The sequence below is a fragment of the Stegostoma tigrinum genome, chromosome 20 (genome assembly GCF_030684315.1).
Source record: "Stegostoma tigrinum isolate sSteTig4 chromosome 20, sSteTig4.hap1, whole genome shotgun sequence".
Lineage (NCBI taxonomy): Eukaryota > Metazoa > Chordata > Chondrichthyes > Orectolobiformes > Stegostomatidae > Stegostoma > Stegostoma tigrinum.
In genome coordinates, this window is record NC_081373.1 from 41664672 (window position 1) to 41686590 (window position 21919).

Consider the following 21919-nt stretch of genomic DNA (forward strand, 5'->3'; position numbering starts at 1 on the left):
TTGTCCAACGTAGTGTTTGTCACAGTTCTTGCAAGGTATTTTGTAGATGACGTTTGTTTTATTTGTTGTCTGTATAGGGTCTTTTAAGTTCATTAGCTGCTGTTTTAGTGTGTTGGTGGGTTTGTGGGCTACCCTGTTGCCAAGAGGTCCGAGTAGTCTGGCAGTCATTTCGAAATGTCTTTGATGTAGGGGAGAGTGGTTATGGTTTCTGAGCCCATTTTGTCTGTTTGTTTGGGTTTATTGCTGAGGAATCGGCGGACTGTGTTCATAGGGTACCCATTCTTTTTGAATACGCTGTATAGGTGATTTTCCTCTGCTCTTCGTAGTTCTTCTGTGCTGCAGTGTGTATTGGCTCGTTGGAATAATGTTCTAATGCAGCTTCGTCACAGTAGATGTCACAGATGTCACAGTAGAGCGAACAGCCAATGGGGAACTTCAAACCAGCGTCTACAGGAAAACAACACATACGGACCAAATACTGAACTACAGGAGCAACCATCCCAACACGCACAAACGAAGCTGCATTAGAACATTATTCGAACGAGCCACCACACACTGCAGCACAGAGGAACTACGCAGAGCAGAAGAAAATCACCTATACAGCATATTCAAAAAGAATGGGTACCCAATGAACACAGTCCGCCAATTTCTCAGCAACAAACCCAAACAAACAGACAAAATGGGCTCAGAAACCATAACCACTCTCCCCTACATCAAAGACATTTCCGAAATGACTGCCAGACTACTCAGACCTCTTGGCATCAGGGTAGCCCACAAACCCACCAACACACTAAAACAGCAGCTAATGAACTTAAAAGACCCTATACAGACAACAAGCAAAACCAACGTCATTTACAAAATACCTTGCAAGAACTGTGACAAACACTACGTTGGACAAACAGGCAGAAAGCTAGCCACCAGGATACATGAACATCAACTAGCCACAAAACGACATGACCCACTATCACTCGTATCCTTACATACAGATGAGGAAGGACACCACTTTGATTGGGACAACACATCCATCCTAGGACAAGCCAAACAGAGACACGCACGAGAATTCCTCAAAGCATGGCATTCCAACCGGAATTCCATCAACAAACACATTGATTTGGAGCCAATCTACCATTGCCTGAGAAAAAGAACAGGAAATGACATCACCAACGCAGGAAAGGACATCACCAACCCAAGGAAACCTAACCAGATAAATAGAAAGCGGGACATAACACCAGCGCTTCGTCGGAGGCTCACTGATGATGTTACCTAGAATGGTGACGAAACGTCTGAAAATGAACCTTCCAGCTCAGCGAGCAAACTCACATTCAGTAGATGACACTTTCATGATTATCAAACGCGCAAAACTAGAAGAAACAAACTGACACATAGACAATATTCTCACTGGGATAAAAGTCACTAAAGAAGAAGAGAATAACAACTGACTACCTTCCTGGACCTAATGGTAAAACGCATAAACATTGGGGAACTTCAGACTAGTGGATATAGAAAGACCACACATACAGACCAGATACTTAATTACACTAGCAATCACTCCAATGCCCACAAACAGAGCTGCATCAGGATGCTACTTAAATGAACCACAACACATTGCTGCAATCCAGAACTACACAAAGTAGAACAGGAGCACATATATGGAGCCTTCAAAAGGAATGGATAGTTGAAAAGGACAATCTGCCGTTGCCTCTGAGGCAGATCACAACAGGAAGGCACGACACATTCAGACTCACTAATCATCCTACCATAAATCAAGGGCATTTTACAGATGACCACAAGACTACTTAGACCCCTAGGTATCAGGGTAGCCAGGATACAACAAACGCCCCACAACAGCTACTGACAAAAATAAAGGATCCCATACGTAAAACCAGCAAAACCAGTGTAATATACAAAATTCCATGCACAGCCTGTGAGAAACACTTCATAGGCCAAACTGAAAGATAACTGACAATACCGATACCCGAAGACCAACGAGCCACCAATTCTCACTTGTCTCACAATACACGGACAATGAGAGACATGAATTCGACTCGGTCAACACATTCATAACTGCACGAGCCAAACAGCGACACACCAGGGAATTCTTGGACGCCTGTTATTCCAACTGGAACTCCACCAACCAACCCATTGAATTAGACCCTGTGTACAAACCACTGAGAAACAGAACCAGAAGTAGGACCAAACACCCCAACAAACTGAAGCATATAATTAACAAGCAGGATAGAACATCAATGCTTCACTGGAGGCGCACTGACAGTGTTACCTAGCAGGGTGAGAAAATCTTTGCCGCCAAATCCACTGGCTTGCCAAGCAGGTCTACAGCCTCATTTCAGAGGGCAATTGAGAGTCAACCACATTATTGTGGGTCTGGAGTCACATGTAGGTGAAGATGGCTGATTTCCTTCCCTGAAGGACATTAGTGAAATGGATGGGTTTTTCCTGACAGTCAACAATGATTTCTTGGTGATCAGTAGATTCTCACTTCCGGATTTTATTTTTTATTATTGAATTCAAATTCCACCAGATGCTGAGGCAGGTTTCAAACCTGGGTCCCTGGAACATCAGCTGAGTTTCTGGATTAATAGTTGAGGCCATCATCTGCCTGCGGTGTACATTGAATATTGTATACAGTCCTGGATGCAGTAGTACAGGAAGGATGTGAATATACTAGAGAGAGTGCACTGGAGATTTACAAGAATGATTCCAGGAATGAAAAACCTCAGTTCTGAGGAGAGATTGGAGAGGTTGGGACTATTGCCCTAGAGAGAAGAAGGCTAAGAGAAAATCGAAGAGAAGTTTTCAAAATCAAGAGGTCTTGTTAGTGTAGATAGGGAGAAAGTATTCCCATTGTGAAAGGGTTGTGAACTAGAGAGCATGGATTTAATTTAATTTGCAAAAGAAACAAGTGTGATGTGAGAAAAAACTTTTTCATGCAGTGGATCTGGAATGCTTTGCCCATGAGTTGAAGTGAGGTGAAGGCAGGTTAAACTGAGCATTCAAGAGGGCGTTGTTTCTCCTGAAATGATTAAAAGGCAGGACATTGGCCCCAAAATAATGTATATTCTGGAGCCAATGATGGGCTGAATAGCTTCCTTCTGCACTGTTACACTTCTGTGAATTTGTGAAATTGTTCTAATGGCACTTGACATGAATTCACTGGCAAAAAGTTATAATTTTTGTGGCATTATTGATGATTCCTTTAATTGTGTCATTGACATCAGAGAAATACTTGGCTGAATGAGAGACTTTTTGTTGAAAAATATACACAGTTTTAGAAAACAGTGTAATAAAGTCTTACAGTTTCTTGTCAAACCATGAGAAACATTCAACACAATGTTCAAATCTGAACACAATTACCGCTATTGAAATCTTTAGCATAAAAGAAATTCTTTCTGTTGTATGGATTAGAAAGATTGGCTCAGCTGGAAGTGGCTCTCAGGGTATTCAAGCAATCTAATTTAAATTGAATTTATTTAAAGGTTAGATGAAACAATGACTGATCCTGATGTTTGAGTGTGGAAGTGCTTCAGCATCAGTGACCCAAAATCTGATCATTTATTTCACAATATTCTCCTTGTGAAAAATTATCAAAAATGAAATCTCCACACAATGCAGTGTCATCATGTGAACAAAAGTGTCTAGTTTCTGGAAACAGAATGCAAATGTCTAGATTTATAAAAAAAATTTATATTTTATCACTCAACTAGATGATTTATAAAAGACTTTTAATGTTTCACATGAAAGGTAATTATTCCCCATGCATTTCAAGGTAGTAAAATCAAATAGTCACATTAATAAAACACAATCTCTGTCGTTGCATCTGACAATCAATTTGAAAGTGGTGTGCAAAGGAAGTGAGGGTGATGTGAGAAAAAAAATGGATGTGAGTTTGCTCGCTGAGCTGGAAGGTTAGTTTTCAGATGTTTTGTCACCATTCTAGGTAACATCATCAGTGAGCCTCCGATGAAGCAATGGTGCTATGTCCCGCTTTCTATTTATCTGTTTAGGTTTTCTTGGGTTGGTGATGTCATTTCCTGCCTTTGTGGTGTCATTTCCTGTTCTTTTTCTCAGGGGATGGTAGATTGGCTCCAAATCAATGTGTTTGTTGATGGAGTTCTGGTTGGAATGCCATGCTTCTAGGAATTCTCGTGCGTGTCTCTGTTTGGCTTGTCCTAGGATGGATGTGTTGTCCCAATCAAAGTGGTGTCCTTCCTCATCTGTATGTAAGGATACGAGTGATAGTGGGTCATGTCGTTTTGTGGCTAGTTGATGTTCATGTATCCTGGTGGCTAGCTTTCTGCCAGTTTGTCCAATGTAGTGTTTGTCACAGTTCTTGCAAGGTATTTTGTAGATGATGTTCGTTTTGTTTGTTGTCTGTATAGGGTCTTTTAAGTTCATTAGCTGCTGTTTTAGTGTGTTGGTGGGTTTGTGGGCTACCCTGATGCCGAGAGGTCTGAGTAGTCTGGCAGTCATTTCGGAAATGTCTTTGATGTAGGGGAGAGCGGTTATGGTTTTTGAGCCCATTTTGTCTGTTTGTTTGGGTTTGTTGCTGAGAAATTGGTGGACTGTGTTCATAGGGTACCCATTCTTTTTGAATACGCTGTATAGGTGATTTTTCTTCTGCTCTGTGTAGTTCTTCTGTGCTGCAGTGTGTATTGGCTCGTTGGAATAATGTTCTAATGCAGCTTCGTTTGTTATCGCCAAGTTGCTCGACGTCTTCAGCACCCCTGCAGACGGAGCACAGCGGAGATACACCTGGTCACGGCCAACGGGTCTATTCGCTCAAGGATAGACTTCCCGTTTGTGTCACGGGCGTTCTCGGTCAGGTCCTCCGGCGTCGAGCCGGTGTTCTTCTCTGACCACTGCTTCCTGCTGGCCGACTGTCACTTACAGGATGACCAGCCGGCCGGCAAGGGGACGTGGAAGCTCAACACTACTTTGTTGACCCCAGAGAACGTCGAGGAGCTTAAGAGGGAGTACGCCGGTTGGAGAACCGTGAAACCCCTCTTTGAGTCTCCGGGCGACTGGTGGGAGATAGTGAAGGAGAACATCAAGAGGTTCTTTGTCCTCAAGGGTGTTCAGAAGGCAAGAGAGAGGCGGGGAAAGCTGTCGCGACTCCAGAAAAGGGTGCAGAACCTGCTCCTTTTGCAGTTGATGGGGGTCGATGTCACGGAGGACCTCCGCGAGGTGAGGGGCCAGCAAACCTCGCTCTTCGCTGCAGAGGCCTCCAGGATAACCTTCCGGTCCAGGGTCTGCTCCGTGGAGCAGGACGAGACGTGCTCGCGTTTCTTCTTTCAGAAGGTGCACAAAGAGAGCTCTGTGCTAAGCCGGCTGAAGGAGGATGACGGCTCGGTGACGACGTCTTGGCCCGACATTTTGAGGTTCAGCAGATCCTTCTATGCCGGACTGTACGACACGAAGCCCACGGACAGCACGGCCTCCGAGTCGTCCCTGTCATCTATCACAGAGGTCTTAGACGACGGCACAAGGGAGTGGCTGGACCGGCCGATATCCCTGGACGAGCTGACCAGAGCCCTCAAGACCTTGGAGAGGAATAAGACTCTCAGGAGCGACGGCTTACCGGTCGAGCTGTATTCCGCTCTGTGGTTCCTGGTCGGCCAGGACCTGCTGGAGGTGTATGATAGTGCGCTTCAGGCAGGGGAACTGTGCAAGTCCATGAGGAAGGGCATCATCACCCTCATTTACAAGAGGAAGGGGGAGAGGGAAGAAATTAAGAATTGGCGTCCCATTTCACTATTGAACGTGGACTACAAAATCCTGGCCAAGGTCATAGCCAACCGGGTCAGGTCTGTCCTAGAGTCGGTGATTCACCCTGACCAAACCTGTGCTGTGCCGGGCAGGAAGATCGCTGAGAGCCTCGCGCTCATCAGGGATACGATCGCCTATGTACAGGACAGGAGGGTGGACACCTGCCCCGTCAGCCTGGACCAGGAGAAGGCCTTCGACAGGGTCTCTCATGCTTACATGAGGGACGTCCTCTCCAAATTGGGGTTCGGGGAGGGCATCCGCAATTGGATCTGGCTGCTCTACACCAACATCGTTAGCGCAGTCTCGATCAACTGGTGGGAACTGGACAGTTTTTCCTGTCAGATCTGGAGTCAGGCCGGGCTGCCTGCGCTCTCCTGCCTTGTTCGTGTGCTGTGTGGAGCCCTTTGCTGCATCCATCAGGAAGGACGTGAGCCTGAAGGGCGTGTCTATCCCAGGCAGCAGAGGCCTTCAGGTCAAGACCTCCCTGTGCATGGACAGCGTTGCTGTCTTCTGCACCGATTGTCGGTCGGTGAGTCGGCTGTTGGACATCTGTGGCCAGTTTGAACAGGCCTCGGGTGCCAAAGTCAATAGGGGTAAGAGCGAGGTCATGTTCTTCGGGAACTGGGACGACCGCTCCTTCATCCCCTTCACCGTCAGGACAGACTACCTGAAGGTGCTGGGTGTTTGGTTTGGTGGAGCTGGGGCGTGCACTAAGACTTGGGAGGAGCGTATCACCAAATTGAAGCAGAAGCTGGGCAGGTGGGCGCTCCGCTCCCTCTCCATCGCGGGTAAGAACCTGGTTGTCAGGTGCGAGGGGCTTTTGGTACTGTTGTATGTGGCGCAGGCCTGGCCTATTCCCTGGACCAGCGCCGCTGCAGTCACCCGGGCCATCTTCCACTTCATTTGGGGATCGAGGATGGACCGGTCCGCAGGGACACCATGTACAAAGACCTGGAAAATGGGGGAATGGGTGTACCGAACGCCACCCTCGCCCTGACGGCTACCTTTGTGTGCGGCTGCATCAAGCTGTGCGTACATCCTCAGTACGCAAATACCAAGTGTCACTACTTACTGAGGTTCTACCTGTCCCCGGTGTTGCGAAGGATGGGCCTGGCTTCGTTGCCGCGGAACGCTCTGAGTAGTTGGACCATCCTGTACCACCTGTCCTTCGTGGAGAAATTTTTGAAAGGAAACACCTTTGACCACAAGGCCGTCAGGCAGTGGTCAGCACGTAGTATCCTCGGGACCCTTCGGGAAAAGGAGAGGGTGGATCCCGTCGTGTGGTTCCCCACGCAGACTGCCAAAGTCATTTGGCAGAATGCCTCATCGTCAGAACTTTCAAACAAGCACAAGGACATTGCTTGGCTGGCGGTGAGAGGGGCTCTGCCAGTGAGATCCTTTATGCATGCCCGGAATCTCTGTGCCACAGCTCGCTGCCCTCGAGGCGGCGGCGGGGGGGGGGTCGAGACTGTCGATCACCTCCTTCTGGAGTGTGCCTGCACACAGGAGGTCTGGAGGGGGATGCAGTGGTATTTGTCGGGGTTTATCCCGAGCAGCTCCGTGACACAGGACTCCGTGCTCTACGGGCTGTTTCCCGGGACACACACAGTGACCAACATCAACTACACCTGGAGGACCATCAATGCGGTGAAAGACGCTCTTTGGTCTGCCCGCAACCTGCTGGTCTGCCAGCTGAAAGAACTGACCCTGACCGAATGTTGCAGACTGGCGCACTCCAAGGTCCAGAACTACGTGCTGAGGGACGCGCTAAAGCTTGGGGCAGCCGCCGCCAAGGTGCTGTGGGGAAAGACCCTCGTCCAGAATTGAAAAAAGGGCCCTATCTGGTAACTGGGCCCAGCTGGCGCCTTCCCCACCTGGTCAGGGGGCCAACGGGGACTGTGCGTGGTGACGACTGCCGGGTATTTTCTTTGCTTTGTTTCTTTCTTCTTTGTTTTTTTTTCCTTTAGTTGGGGTACGTACCCCCTGGGTAACCCAGAGCGGCTTGCATGACTGGGTAGGTGTATAAATATGTTTTATTTTTTGTACATGTTATGAATAAAGTATATTTTTTCAAATAAAAAAAGTGACGAAACGTCTGAAAACTAACCTTCCAGCTCAGCGAGCAAACTCACATCCAGAACCTCAACCTGAGCTACAAATCTTCTCAAAACTCACTAGAAAAAAACCTTTCTCACACAGCTAGTAATTAGGAGTATGGAATACACTGCCTGAAAATGTGGTGGAGACAGGTTCAATTGAGGCATTCAAGAGGGTATTGGAAGATCATTTGCATAAAAATTGTATGGAGAAAAGGTAGGAGATTGGTCCTAGGTAATGATCATCAGGCATGACAGACTGAATGGCTTATCTGTGTACTGTTTGTTTTTAAAAGTTCTCTGAAAGTATTCTAAAACTTTCAATTTAACTATTGCACTGCATTTACTGTTATATATTTATTTATCCACAATTTCATCCAAAGTCACCCTGCTACAATATTTAGACATCAGCTACTAACAGATTAAGGCTCATCTTTGATGTTCCTACAGTTGAATAGCTCATCCCCAGTCACTGCCAAGTTCATGCATGAAAAGTGGGGACTTCACTCAGGTTCTAAAGGTACCCAGGCTTCTATCCCAACGCAAGGTTTCAAGGGAGAAGAGAAGAAAAATGTCAGCGAGCAGGAACAAATAATTTACAAAAAATAACTCAATTTACTCCTATTCATATTTAGATTAGATTCCCTACAGTGTGGACACAGGCCCTTCAGCCCAACAAGTTCATACCGCCCTTTGGAGCATCCCACCCAAACCCATCCCCCCATAACCCACCCACCCCTGAACACTACGGGCAATTTAGCATGGCCGATCCACCTCACCTGCACATCTTTGGGCTGTGGGAGGAAACCCACACAGACACGGGGAGAATGTGCAAACTCCACACAGACAGTTGCCTGAGGCTGAAATCGAACTCGGGTCCCTGGTGCTGTGAGGCTGCAGTGCTAACCACTGAGCCACCGTGCCACCCAAAGAATGCATGGAGCCACTATTAAACACATTGCAGAACTCATAACTTTTCAGCCAGTCTTTACTGTATTGGCCAATCAAATATTCCCTGAACATTTTCAAAGTTGTGAGTAGTTATTTTGCAAAAACCTCTTATGATTCTTTGCACCCCCTTGCTGTGCCTCTTGTCCTTTCCAGTTATGAAATCAATTCCAGATGATTCCTTAACATTTGTCAATAGGGCCTGAACATTTGCAATTAATATTTCTATGCACACAATTATTGTCTTCTCTAATTGTGTCAAAAGTCCACTAAAAAATTTATCATGTGTGTTAGCACCTACTATCTCTTTGAAACCTATTTTAGTGGCACAGACTACTGTTCAGAACTGTCTTGGTGATAACACAAGAAGAACAGCACTACCCCCAGTATTCCTCTGTTAGTACCAATTAGCATACTGCTGCTACAGGGTCAGGGTTATCCGTATGAAGTTTAGAACTTTTAATGAAATGTGTTTTCCTTTATATTTGTAGAGGAAAATATAGAGAAAAATCACAGCATATGGCACTATCAAATCTCCCAAAGTTTTAATGCTTGTATTTCTTCCAAGTAAAACATTAATGATTGTCATTTTATGAAGCTGAGAAACTTCACATAAAGCACGACACTATCACTCTGTGGTGTAGATACTATTTGGAAATCACTCAGATTGGATATTGGAGGCATGTGCTAATAATGAAATAGAATATGTTGGGCTAAGAGAAGGTTCAGTTCTAAAATGTTAAAGTGGAAACAGATTGTTTTCTGACTTCAGCTGGTTTCCTGTAAACCTGCGTTGGTGAAATCTTCATTTCCATAAATTAGTTTATGAATGAATATTCCAAGCATTTTCCAAATATTTATATGTAGAGATGTTACCTTATGAATAAAATCCAAAAAGTTGCAGTGAGTTAGCTTCTTGATCTGTGACTGTGACACTCAAGGTGTTGCTTCTTTAAAAGATCTCTGTTTTTACTCATTGCCAGGAAAACAAATCAGGAGAAAAGACAACGTGAAAGAGGATCTTCGGGAGAAAAAGAAAAAGCATTTGTAGCTTGGAGACAGAGTCTGGCAAAGAACATAAAGAGATCAAGAAATGTTATTCAGCTGTCTCATTAGCCAGCTATATTTGAATAAGGAGTCAGGTTTAAGTTTCCCCTTTTCTGTATAGATAAATTGAAATCTAAATCCATCTCTACAAAACCATCAATTCAAATGTAAAAAATTATGCATTTTCAAGAACTTTGACCTTGTCAATTAGGAATTGTGTGTTTGCAGCCATATAGTTATAAGTACAAGGCGCAGTGATAATGGGAATAAGGGGAGTGGGAAGAATGGATATTAATTAACACATCCCTGGTATATAATCAGAAACAGGAAACTGTTCAGCCTTCATTGCTGAGCTTCAGTGTGTAGATAACACCTGGATGTGCACACATTCAGAGGACAAGCTACAAACCAAAGTCGACACATTCACTGAGGTGTGAGAGAGAATGGGTCTCAGGCTAAACATCCAAAAAAGAGAGGTCCTCTACCAGCCTGCTCCTGTCACACAACACAGCCATGGTGAGCCCTTGGACAACATGGATCATTTTCCATAGCTGGAGAGCCCTCTTGGTGTACAGAGACATTGATGATGAAATCCAACATTGATTCCAGTGTGCCAGTTCAGCCTTCGGAGGCTTGAGGTGCAAAATGTTCAAAGTCTGAGACCTCAAACCCAGCACCAAATTCGTCACCCACTGAGCAGCCACGGACCCCACTCTCATGTGTGCGTCAGAAACATGAGCCATGAACAACAGACACCTCAAATCCCTGAAGAATTATCTCTGGTGCTACCTTGATAAAATCCTGCAAATCCCACATCATTGTGATGTGCTTGTCCTTCATAACTGGAGCTGCTAAAGGGGGACTGTTGTGAATGTTGGATGAAATCGGGGATCAACAGCAATCTTCTGAGGCTGAAGATGAGACTGAGAATCAGTATATTAATTTGGAAGGCAGTCGAAGACAGCAGGGCAGAGCAATGGATTACAGAGGCCAGAGACAACCTTATAATTACCTATTTCTGGCATGAATGAGCTGGTGTCAGACCTTAATTGTCAGCAATTCTGCCATTAATCTGGCTAATCAAGCAGCTCGTGCTTTGTGCAAACGGCATATCGACCTTCTTTTGTTTGCCATCCTTGACATTCTATTTCCTGATCAAATGTCTCTTTACCCATGTGACTGCAAGCATGATATCTATATGATGCCACTTTAATGTACCTGCCCATTTCCTATCTGACAGGGAGAAAGCAGCAGTGAGATGGTGAAAATAACATCACATGGCGCTGTCAGGTAGCTCTTAAGGCAATTGTAAGAATGAGACATTTGAATCGTGTAGTCCCAGATGAGAGCAAATGGGTTAACACAAACGCTAGGACGTTCTTTTTGACACACTCCATCATCAACGTTTTAGAGTGAACTTAAACTTAGATTACTTTGAAATGTTGAACATCGTCTATGACAGTATTTACCCTGTGAGAGGCAGGGATTGCAGGTTTTGTGGATCTTTGTTCTGCAGACCACTGCACTGAGGGACACCTGAACATCTCCCAACCTCATCAGTGCATCACTTGATAGGCTGATCCTTAAAATGTACATTTCCCACTAGAGATTTGTAGCAGCATCAATGATTTAGTACTCTCATTCACGAGATGAGTGTAAGTGTGGAATGAAGTGTGCAAGCCAGGCTCTAGCAGAAATTCTGCACATTGCTTTTAGCCTTCGTGTTATCTGCATTAAGATGCAATGCCTTGGCTGAAGTCATCAACATCATGGTTCAAGGATCCTTAGCGTCTGAGGCTACTTATATTTAATTACTCGGTTGCTTTGGGAGATGAGCAATCCGTGGCCAATAGAACTTCTTTCATCCTCGGAATGTGTGAAGAGACTGCTGATCTCTTGCATAGGTGTGTCTTAGCCAGGTGCAGCAACAAAACTGATACCACAGCAGACATAGTGGTAGTACAAGATAATATATAAATGTAAAATCCGATTTACAATGCCATCCCACCCATGCACTTATTTACTGTCAGAATGTTTTATTCTTTCTCTTTCTCAATACATCCAGGTGCAGTCATAACTTTGGGAGCCTGCTTTGTGATTGGCCTTGTTGATTTGGAAGACTCGAGTGATCATTCTGAGCTGTCATTGGGTTAAGCCTGGAGAGTCTCCTGCCCGGATGTAGGCTCAGCCCCTGCAAGTTGTACGGCTTTAGGATCACAGGCAGAAGCAGGAGCCCAGGCTTCTCTGGAACATGCCAAGAAGCTCTGAAGTTGTGGGTGTCTCACACCTTAACATGGGAGTGGAGTTTCACCTCCTCAGCAATTAGGTTTGAACATCACAGTGTCAGGGCTGGTCTCTGGCTTGTTGCATCTCAAGTGGTCAGTGTATTTTAAACATAGGTTTAAAAGCTGAAAGACTCCTGTCGAGGCAAGGACTTCTCACTTGCCACATACCCTGACAAAAGCACCTAATATTCAGTCACATAATTAAAGAGGTATAACTTAGAAGACTAAATGAGTAAAGCTGTGGTAGAGTGGATTACATGGAACACGGCAACTGCAAATAGAAAACTCTAGCACACACTGACATTTCTTCAGGACTGAATGGAGATAGAAATGTAATAAACGGTAACAAATGAGGGGGAGGAGTGACAACAAAGGAGTGATCTGCGGATGGAGTGGAGGGCATGAGACAGTCACTGATGAACAGACTTCCATGGTACTTCAGAAAGATGATTTATGCAGTTGGCGGCTTTCTGTTACAATGAAAGACTTCGAACCTGCTTTTGTTGAGGTTATTAAATTGCAGATGTTAGAAAAACTGCCTGGATTGTAAGAACTAAATTAAATTGGTCTTCACTGCAGTTTGGATCAAAAGAATACTTTTCCAAGAAAATACATTGAGGCTGGCTTAATCAACCAGCTAAGGTGAGGGAAGAGAGAACACTGTCTTGCAGAACTGAACTTTGGACAGTTGAGGTGGAGTGTGTGTATCATTTGGAGTTTTGTTTTATTACCTTTAGGTATCAGATTGCTCTGAAACAAAATTTCAAGCTACAAGGCCAGCACAGGATGCTGCAAATTGTGATTTTATTTCAGATTTTCAGAATCCACAGTAATTGATTTTTGTATCAGCAACAGCTGCAATTTACTTTTTTACCTTATTACTGCAGCTGTACGGAACTAAAGATGACACAAGAACAAACTCTATAGCGAGAAGTTAGGATCCGGAATGCAGTGAATGTGATGAAGGATGATACACTGTGACTTTCAAAAGGCAAGTGGCTCATTATCGGAAGAATTTGCAATGTGATCGGAAAAGGGCAGGATGAACAGAGATGCTCCTACACAACATTGGCATGGGCCCATTGGGCCAAATAGCCTCTTTCTGTGCTGTAAAAACTCTACTATCTACATTTTCCAATCAACATTTACTGATACATAGAATCATTTCTAAAAAAGGACATTGTGAAAGAATTAACATAACAAGAGGAAAAGACGAGGGATGAGGTCGCAGGAAGAAAATAAACATTGACAGCGATGGGGAAGATCATCCACTAGACTTTGAAAGATAACTTGTGAAGCAGAATCACTGTTGTAATGTAGGAACAGAGCATGGTTGCACAGAGCCTAGTGATAATAATCAAATAATCTATTTCATGTATTTTGGAGGAAATGAACATTAACGAGGATAATGAGAACCTCTTTGAATGTGCTATGGAACATTTTATGCTAGGGGATGGTTAAGAACTCCAGACAGTGAATCATTCTTTCACTGGAATGTCAACAAGCTCAACACTCAATGATTTTTGAACCCATAAAATGTCTGACTCAGGGACCAAAAAGTGCTAGAGTCAAGGCAAATAAAGGAAAAAAAACATCCTTACCATTAATTCACTCAAGTTTGAAAAATCCTTGCTTTCAAACTGAATAGAATCAGATGAAGGGAAATCCATTCTGAAGCTGGGGTCGGTTTATTTCCAATGGACAGTTTTCTGCATTTTGGTTTCTAGCATACAAATACTGTTGGATAGGCCTATCAATTATGAAGACGGATGGCCATATGGCTAAGATGAAATTACAGCACAAGAACAGGCCATTCAATTCAACCAGTCTATGCTGGCATATTAAACTCCACTAATCCTTTCTCACCTTACTGTTAGCATGACCTGCTTTCCTTCGTCCTTATGTACTCATCTAGTTCTCCACTCAATTACATGTAAATAATTTGTTTCAGCCACTTGCTGTGGTAGCAAGCTTCAGTTTCAGCATTGGGTAAAAGAAAATCTAAATTCTTGGTTTGATATGTGGGTGACTATTCTACATCAATGGCGTCCAATTTTGCGCTTCCACCTCGAATTCCCAATTACTGGAAAATGTGGACATTATTAAAGCTTTTGTTAGGGTGAATACAAAAACATCTATTTGCCTCAGCCATTGCAAAAGAGTTCCAGTCAAAGTTTCTTTACATTTCTGGTATTATCAAACTAAACCCTTTTTGTGCATCCCTTTCACAACAAATCTTTTATAAAGAAAAATTAGCATTTGATTAAAGTAATATTTTGTACATTTTTAAAAAGGAATGATCTTATTAACCTGCCTTACTACTTTGTGGTTTGCAATGTACTCATACAGTTTACATAGTTTAGTTTATTTTCCAAGTAATGAGATCTTCTCACTTGTCAAATAAAGATTATTCATGTTGCTGTAAAAGATAATGTAATTGGAGTTGTATTTACCCGGAGTAAAAAAGGTTTTTTTTGTGGAGGGGCATGGGAAGAGATATGTGGATTCAAGTCTTGAATTTGGCTGTTCATTACATATCTTGTGATAAAACACACAAGATGAAACACCATTTAAAATAAGTGGAGGCATAGAACATAGAACAATACAGCGCAGAACTGGCCCCTCGGCCCTTGATGTTGCGCCAAACTGTTAACTAATCTAAGCCCCTCCCACTACACTATCCCATCATCGTCCAAATGCTTATCCAAGGACTGTTTAAATGCCCCGAATGTGGCTGAGTTAACTACATTGGCAGGCAGAGCGTTCCATGCCCTTACCACTCTGAGTAAAGAACCTGCCTCTGACATGTCTTAAATCTATCACCCCTCAATTTGTAGCTATGCCTCCTTGTATAAGCTGAAGTCATCATCCTCGAAAAAAGACTCTCACTGTCCACACTATCTAATCCTCTGATCATCTTGTCTCTATTAAATCCCTTCTTAGCCGCCTTCTCTCCAATGAGAACAGACCCATGTCCCTCAGCCTTTCTTCATAGGGCCTGTGCTCCAGACCAGGCAACATCCTGGTAAATCTCCTCTGCTCCTTTTCCCAATGCTTCCACATCCTTCCTGTAATGGGGCGATCAAAACTGCACGCAATATTCCAAATGAGGCCGCACTAGCATTTTGTACAGTTGCAGCATGCCATCACTGCTCTGGACCTCAATCCCTCTACCAATAAAACCTAACACACCATATGCCTTTTTAACAGCACTATCAACCTGGGTGACAACTTTCAGGGATCTATGTACATAGACACCAAGATCCCTCTGCACATCCACACTACCAAGAATCTTTCTACTGACCCAGTATTCTGCCTTCCCATTATTCTTCCCAAAATGAATCACCTCACATTTACCCGCATTGAACTCCACCTCACATTTACCCGCATTGAACTCCATTTGCCACCTTTCAGCCCAATTCTGCAGTTTATCCAAGTCTCCCTGCAACCTGCAACATTCTTCCGCACTGTCCACCACTCCACTGACTTTAGTGTCATCTGCAAACTTACTAACCCATCCACCTATGCCTGTGTCCAAGTCATTTATAAAGATGACAAACAGCAGTGGTCCCAAGACAGATCCTTGAGGCACACTATTAGTGACCTGACTCCAGGCTGAATATTTTCCATCGACCACCACTCGTTGCCTTCTTACAGAAAGCCAGTTTCTAATCCAAACTGCTAAATCTCCCTCAATCCCGTGCCTCTATTTTCACCAACAGCCTACCATGTGGAACCTTATCAAAGGCTTTACTGAAGTCCATGTACACCACGTCATCTGCCCTACCCTCATCCACATGGTTGGTCACCTTATCAAAAAACTCAATGAGGTTTGTGAGACACGACCTGCCCTTGATGAATCCATGTTGACTATCTCCACTCAAATTGTTGCTTGCTAGGTGATTATAAATCCTATCTCTTATAATCCTTTCCAAAACCTTTCGTACAACATATGTAAGGTTCACAGGTCTATAATTACCTGGGTCATTTCTACTGCCCTTCTTGAACAGGGGCACAACATTTGCAATCCATTAGGACCATTGTTTCTGTATGTTTGATTGTGGACTAAATGGGAAAATTATGGTTTTAAAACTAAACATCATGAAATTTATTGCTGCATCTTTTAAAAGGACATTTCTACAATTCATTGTAAGTGGTGTTGGCACTGATGCTTTGTTCAAGCAGCAGAGTTGAAGATGGACAGCACCAGGAATGTCGAGAGTTTCAAGTGGCAACATGTAACTGATTGGTTAGTGGAGTTGTGATCAGTTGTCGATGACAAAGACCATCTACCTGCCAACAACTATGTGGCTGCCTTATCAGTAGCTGAACAACTTGTGGGTGTGAACAATATTGCCCAGAAGCCTTTGGACCTCTGGAAGGAAGGCAGTTTGTCTCTCTCTCTCTCTGCAGTGAGAAAATAAAACCTAAAGCCTGAAGAAAGCAAGTTTATTTACCTTCTGTTGCTGTAAGCTGTAGCTTTTGACCAGTAGCTGAAAGACTTTGCAGTTAATGCGCCAGTAGCCTCTGCCTTCTGCAAAGTGAAAATCAACCTGTAACTCCCTGCGACAGGGCACTGTGGATCAACCTTTAGCACGTGGACAGCAGTGGTTCAAGATTTCAACTCATCACCACCTTCTCAAAGACAACTACAGACAGGCCATTAATGCTGGCCAGCCAATAACACGTATGTCCCATGAGTGAATAAACCTTAACTGAAGGACAGCAGTTCTGGCAAGCAAATGGGTCATCTTGAAGTACCTTGTGGATTGGAACCGTTCAACTGCTTTTGTAGCTTCTTTTCCCCCTTATCCGAAACAGTAAAAAGAAGCTGTATACGTAACCCGAAATTTTAAAGGAGTTAAAGTTTTAACTAGTAGAGACATATGCAGAAGTTGACAGTTCTTTATTTGCAGTCTGAATCTCTATTTGTATAAATAACTCCTTTTTGCTAAGTACAGAAGTCTGGTCTGTGTTTTGTGTTAATCTGGGTTTAAAAAGGTCAATTAGGGAAACAAAAGAAAAGAGAAAATCTTTAACTTTTATGATAACTTTGGGAATAACAAGGCTTGATTTTCAGCACTCTACCCCAGACAGATGACATTTGAAGCAATACTCCATGGTATTTATTGTCACCTACAAATTTAAAACTGCTGGTTTTGATTTAAAAGTCCCTAAGCTATAATCTTTACCCATGGATATGTAGTTGCCAGAATGATCACTGTTATAAAATGAAGTGAGTGCAAGATTTAATTTTGAGCCCATGCGCTTTGCATTTCATTGTTGAGGAATGACAGGTATATATAACATAGAACAGCACAAATTTAAATGTACAAACATTTCATTTGTATTGACAACTCAGTTGGAAAAACAGGATAACAAACTCCAATGGTGATAAGATGACCGCAGGTTTTATTTTATAGCAAACTGAAACATCCTTTCAGTATACAGTAGCTGTACTATATGCATCCAGTTCTATATCAACTGCTTCAAAACTCTCAAAATGGTGTTGTTGTAAGTAATTTGTCACATTCAACAAAAATTGATACATCTATTCACAAGCCATAAAAACAGACTGAATATTTGTAGATACTCTGTTGGCTGTTATTGCTTGAAAAAGCTGCATCTTTGGATCCTTCTTACAGGATCCACGGATATGCCTGAGTCAAACTGCACTGTCACACACACCGTGATAAAATGCTGGAAACATGGTAGAAAAAGTAACACTACAAAGACTTAGAGACTGCTAGAAAACATCTTTCACAGCAAAATATATTTTCTTTTAGTAACTGTTTTTTGCTAGACCAGAGAATTAGCTGTCATAGTATGCACTGTAATTATTCCAAAACTATAAAAAGTTTGGAATATTTTTCATGAATATTCATTATATACAATGCAAGAGTTCTTGCTAACCTGTGACAATACCGCAGATAATGCCCATGTATAACTCTCAGCTGGTCATTTGAAAAGTTTGGACGAGTATAAAGATGTTTCATTTAGGTGACCTCTTCAAGTGACAAGTGTGTAAGGATCGTAAGTAAGTTTAAGTTCCAATATTTTAAAACTTAAAAATAATACTTTAATTTTATCCAATATAACACTACTACTGAAATGAGGGGACTACAAAACCTGCCTTGGGATTGCTGCAAGACCGAGTGACTCAAAGACAATATTAAACAAATTTGCTACATTGTCAGCCATGATTTCAGATAGGATATTCATTTCTGCTCACTTTTCAACATGTTCAGGATCACTAATCCAAGATGGTGAGCACTCCTGAAATATTACTGCACAATCTCACAAAGCATAGAAAGGTCCTTTAATGGTGGGTAGGGAGAGGAGGAAACAAAACCAGTAAAAAGCTAAAATATTTCAAAAGGAGTAATTTGAATTTCCAACTTTGGAAACAAACCCCAAAATATAGTGCGACTTTTACATTTAGAGACAAGCATATCATCCAAAAGGCATTTTCCCATTAATAAGAAAATTGTTAGTCAATATTTATCAGACAATACATTGCACACCAGGTTTTCAGCGGCAAAACTTCTAATTTTTTTTATTGCTAACTAACTGTTTTTAACATATAGTTAATTATTATGCTAGAAACACCAAACTGAATAGAAAGTAAAGACAAAGACAATCCAGTCATAAACATGCTAATTAATAAAGTCCTCATGCACGAGTGTCGTTTCAATAATACCACCTTAGATTTTACTCAAATTGTGACCAAATGCTTTTGTAAATAAACCTAAAACAAAGGAATACATTACAAATTCACACAGCTAACTGTAGTAGGCTACAAATACTGGGCTTTAATGAATTAAAACCATCAAATATTAGAATTTGAAATCAGTAGCTGATATCATTAGCTGAGGGTTTGTACCCTACTGCAGCAACAGTTATTGTCAATCACTCTTCAATAAAATACAATTACACCATAAAATTCTCCAACTTTTGTGTTGTTTCCCCACTCTGCATTGAGCTAGTCACTTTTTGCATGTTATATATGGTGCAAAATATTTATTGTAGAGTGCGTGATAGCTATCTCAAGAGCTCATTTGTATATCCCTTAATCTCACAACTGACATGCATGTTGGTATCACAAAATCATTGATGTTCTCCCTATTGCCAGAAGTCAAAATAGTTAGACATTCAAGGTTTCAGTAGTCTTACAGCCTAGATAATATTCAGTGTACTCTTCTGCTTTGTCTGTGTCATTCAAGTGCCCATTTGTTGTGCTACCCTCATGGCCTTACACATTGAAAATACAAAGTTTTAGAACAAATCAATGTTTATAATGAATGATGTGTAGTTTCACACAAGACTGATAACGGCCATATCATGGATTACATCGGCACAAAAAAGTGGAACAACAAATGTGTGTTGTATGGAATCCATTTTTGGATCCTAATCATTTATTTTCTCTACAAAAAAGGACATTTAATTAAAATGGGCAGTAGTTATAACTCTTCAGTCAGTACAGACACTATGGGTAGAATGGTCTGTACGTGCCATAACTTTTCTTTGGTTCTATTTAAAATACAAAAGCCCCATTCCTTCTAACTGGGCTTTGATAGTGCAAAGAAATGGACCTATATTTTTTTTTAGTTTTACTGGGGCAAAGAACTGATCTATTAAATTTTTCTTGTGTTTTCAAGCACTAAATCAGAGTGACTGAGTCGTGAAAGCAGCAGTTTCTCAGCCTACTCTACTCAGCACTGTGAAAATGTGTCACTTGATTTCTTGAGAACATACTCGCCAAAGGGAGTCAGGTATCTTGCTTCATGGATAACAAACCTAAATGTAGTCAGAAAATAGACAATTCTGGACAATTTATCATCTGAATTATCTGGAGTTTTAACTACGCAGCGTGGTAGAAAGCAATCTGAGATGAACAGAGAAGTTTCCAGCATTTTATTACCAGTTGTATGAGCACATAAAATGTCAAAACTACAAAACTTGTATACAAGTTAAAAACATGGTATAGTTACCCATTATAAGGCTCATGCTCTATCACAAAAGAATTTGTCTCAAATATATTACACAGTGTAATTTCACTGGTTTATACATTAGTGTTTTGTAGAATTCCAATTTTATGTATGAAGTTTCTATGTATAAGTAATTTAAAATGTCACTTGGCTATCTGAACCACTAACAGTTAGAAGTATGCAGAGCTAGTTAACTTTGTACACTCCTAACTGTGAAAAGTTCATATAAAAGAAAATAATCTCTGAATAATTGCCCCCCCCCCCCCCCCACCCCCCACCACTCCGGCAGAATGGATACTGTCACTCAGGTTTTCCTCCTTTAATGCAAATATTCCACGATCTCAAAGTTTTGCAGCCATGAAGTTGATGTGAGGTTTTGCTAGTGGGAAGAGTGGTAGACTGCGTTTGAACACTGTCATATCTTCAATTATGGTTGGCTAAAAGGAAAGTAAGGTCAGACAGTTAACTGAGTATCTAAAAACAAAAGAACCCACAAATCAAGCCCAAAACAGTATAGTATTTTGCAGCCACTTCTCCATCAAGTCAGTGCAAATTAAACTAAATTGTCTTTAGAATTTAGTCTGTTACAGCCAGTGCTCTCCCTACTCCACAACTAATATCCCTGCATCTATCCAAAAGATTCAAAGATCTCTGCTCAACTGAGCTTTGGTGCTTCAAGTGATTATTTTACTATTTCTTAAATGTTTTGGATAATTCCCACCTCTACCATCCTGCCAAGCAGTGAATTTCAAATATCCACCATCCTATGGGTGAAAAAAATTCTCCTTAAAATCCCTCTAAACTTTATTAAATCTATAAAGGAAGTGCTAGGAGAGGAGTTAGAGTGTCAGAGTCAAACAGCATGGAAACAGACTCTTTGGTCCAACTAGTCCTTGCTGACCATGTTCCCAAACTAAACTGGTCTGATTTGGCCTACATTCCCTCAAACCTTTCCTATTCATGTACCTATCGAAATGTCTTTCAAATGTTGTAACTATACCGGTATCCACAACTTCCTCTGCCAGTTCATTCCACACACTAACCACTCTCGGGGGGAAAAAAATAAAGATGCCTCTCATGTCCTTTTTAAAACTTTCTCCTCTCACCTTAAACATACCTCATGGTTTTGAACTCTCCCACCCTGGGAGAGTTCAAAACCATGGAGGTATATTTAAGGTGAGAGGAGAAAGTCCCCTGGGGAAAAGACCCATGCTATTCACCTTATTTATGCCCCTCATAATTTTATAAACATCTATAAAGTTAGCTCTCAATCTCCTACTGTCCAATGAAAAAAGTCCCAGTTATTTATGTAGCTCAAACCCTCCATTCCTGACAACATCCTGATAAATCTTTTATGAACCCTGTCCAATTTCAATAACAGCGCTCCTATAGCAGGGTGACCAGAACTGCACACAGTATTCCAGAATAGGCCTCACCAACATCCCGCACCACCTCAATATATTATCCCAACTCATATACTCAAAGATTCTATATTTTCAACCAAATTACTCATCTAAATGATAAACTAAAGTGGAGTCAGTACTGATCCTTGTGTAACACCACTGGTTACTGGTCTCCAGTCTGGAAAACTACCCCGTCTCCAATGCCAAGGCAATTTTGTATCCAATTGGCAAGCTCACCCTGAATCCCACGTGATCTAACTTTACTAATTAGTCTACCATGTGGAACTTTGACAAAGGCTTTAATGAAGTCCACATAAACAAGTCTACTGCTCTCCCTCATCAATATTTTTGTTACTTCCTCAAAAAAC

At 42.1% G+C, this 21919-nt stretch overlaps 1 protein-coding gene across 1 annotated transcript in view; it reads right to left on the reverse strand.

Annotated features, from left to right (window-relative positions):
• Positions 1–17552: 17552 nt before the first annotated feature.
• The window catches only part of ide (insulin-degrading enzyme), a 142951-nt gene continuing 138584 nt past the window's right edge, over positions 17553–21919 (reverse strand). The window contains 1 exon segment of the mRNA XM_059653122.1: positions 17553–20585. Within this exon segment, the coding sequence (XP_059509105.1) occupies positions 20490–20585 (96 nt within the window). The 3' untranslated portion in view covers positions 17553–20489.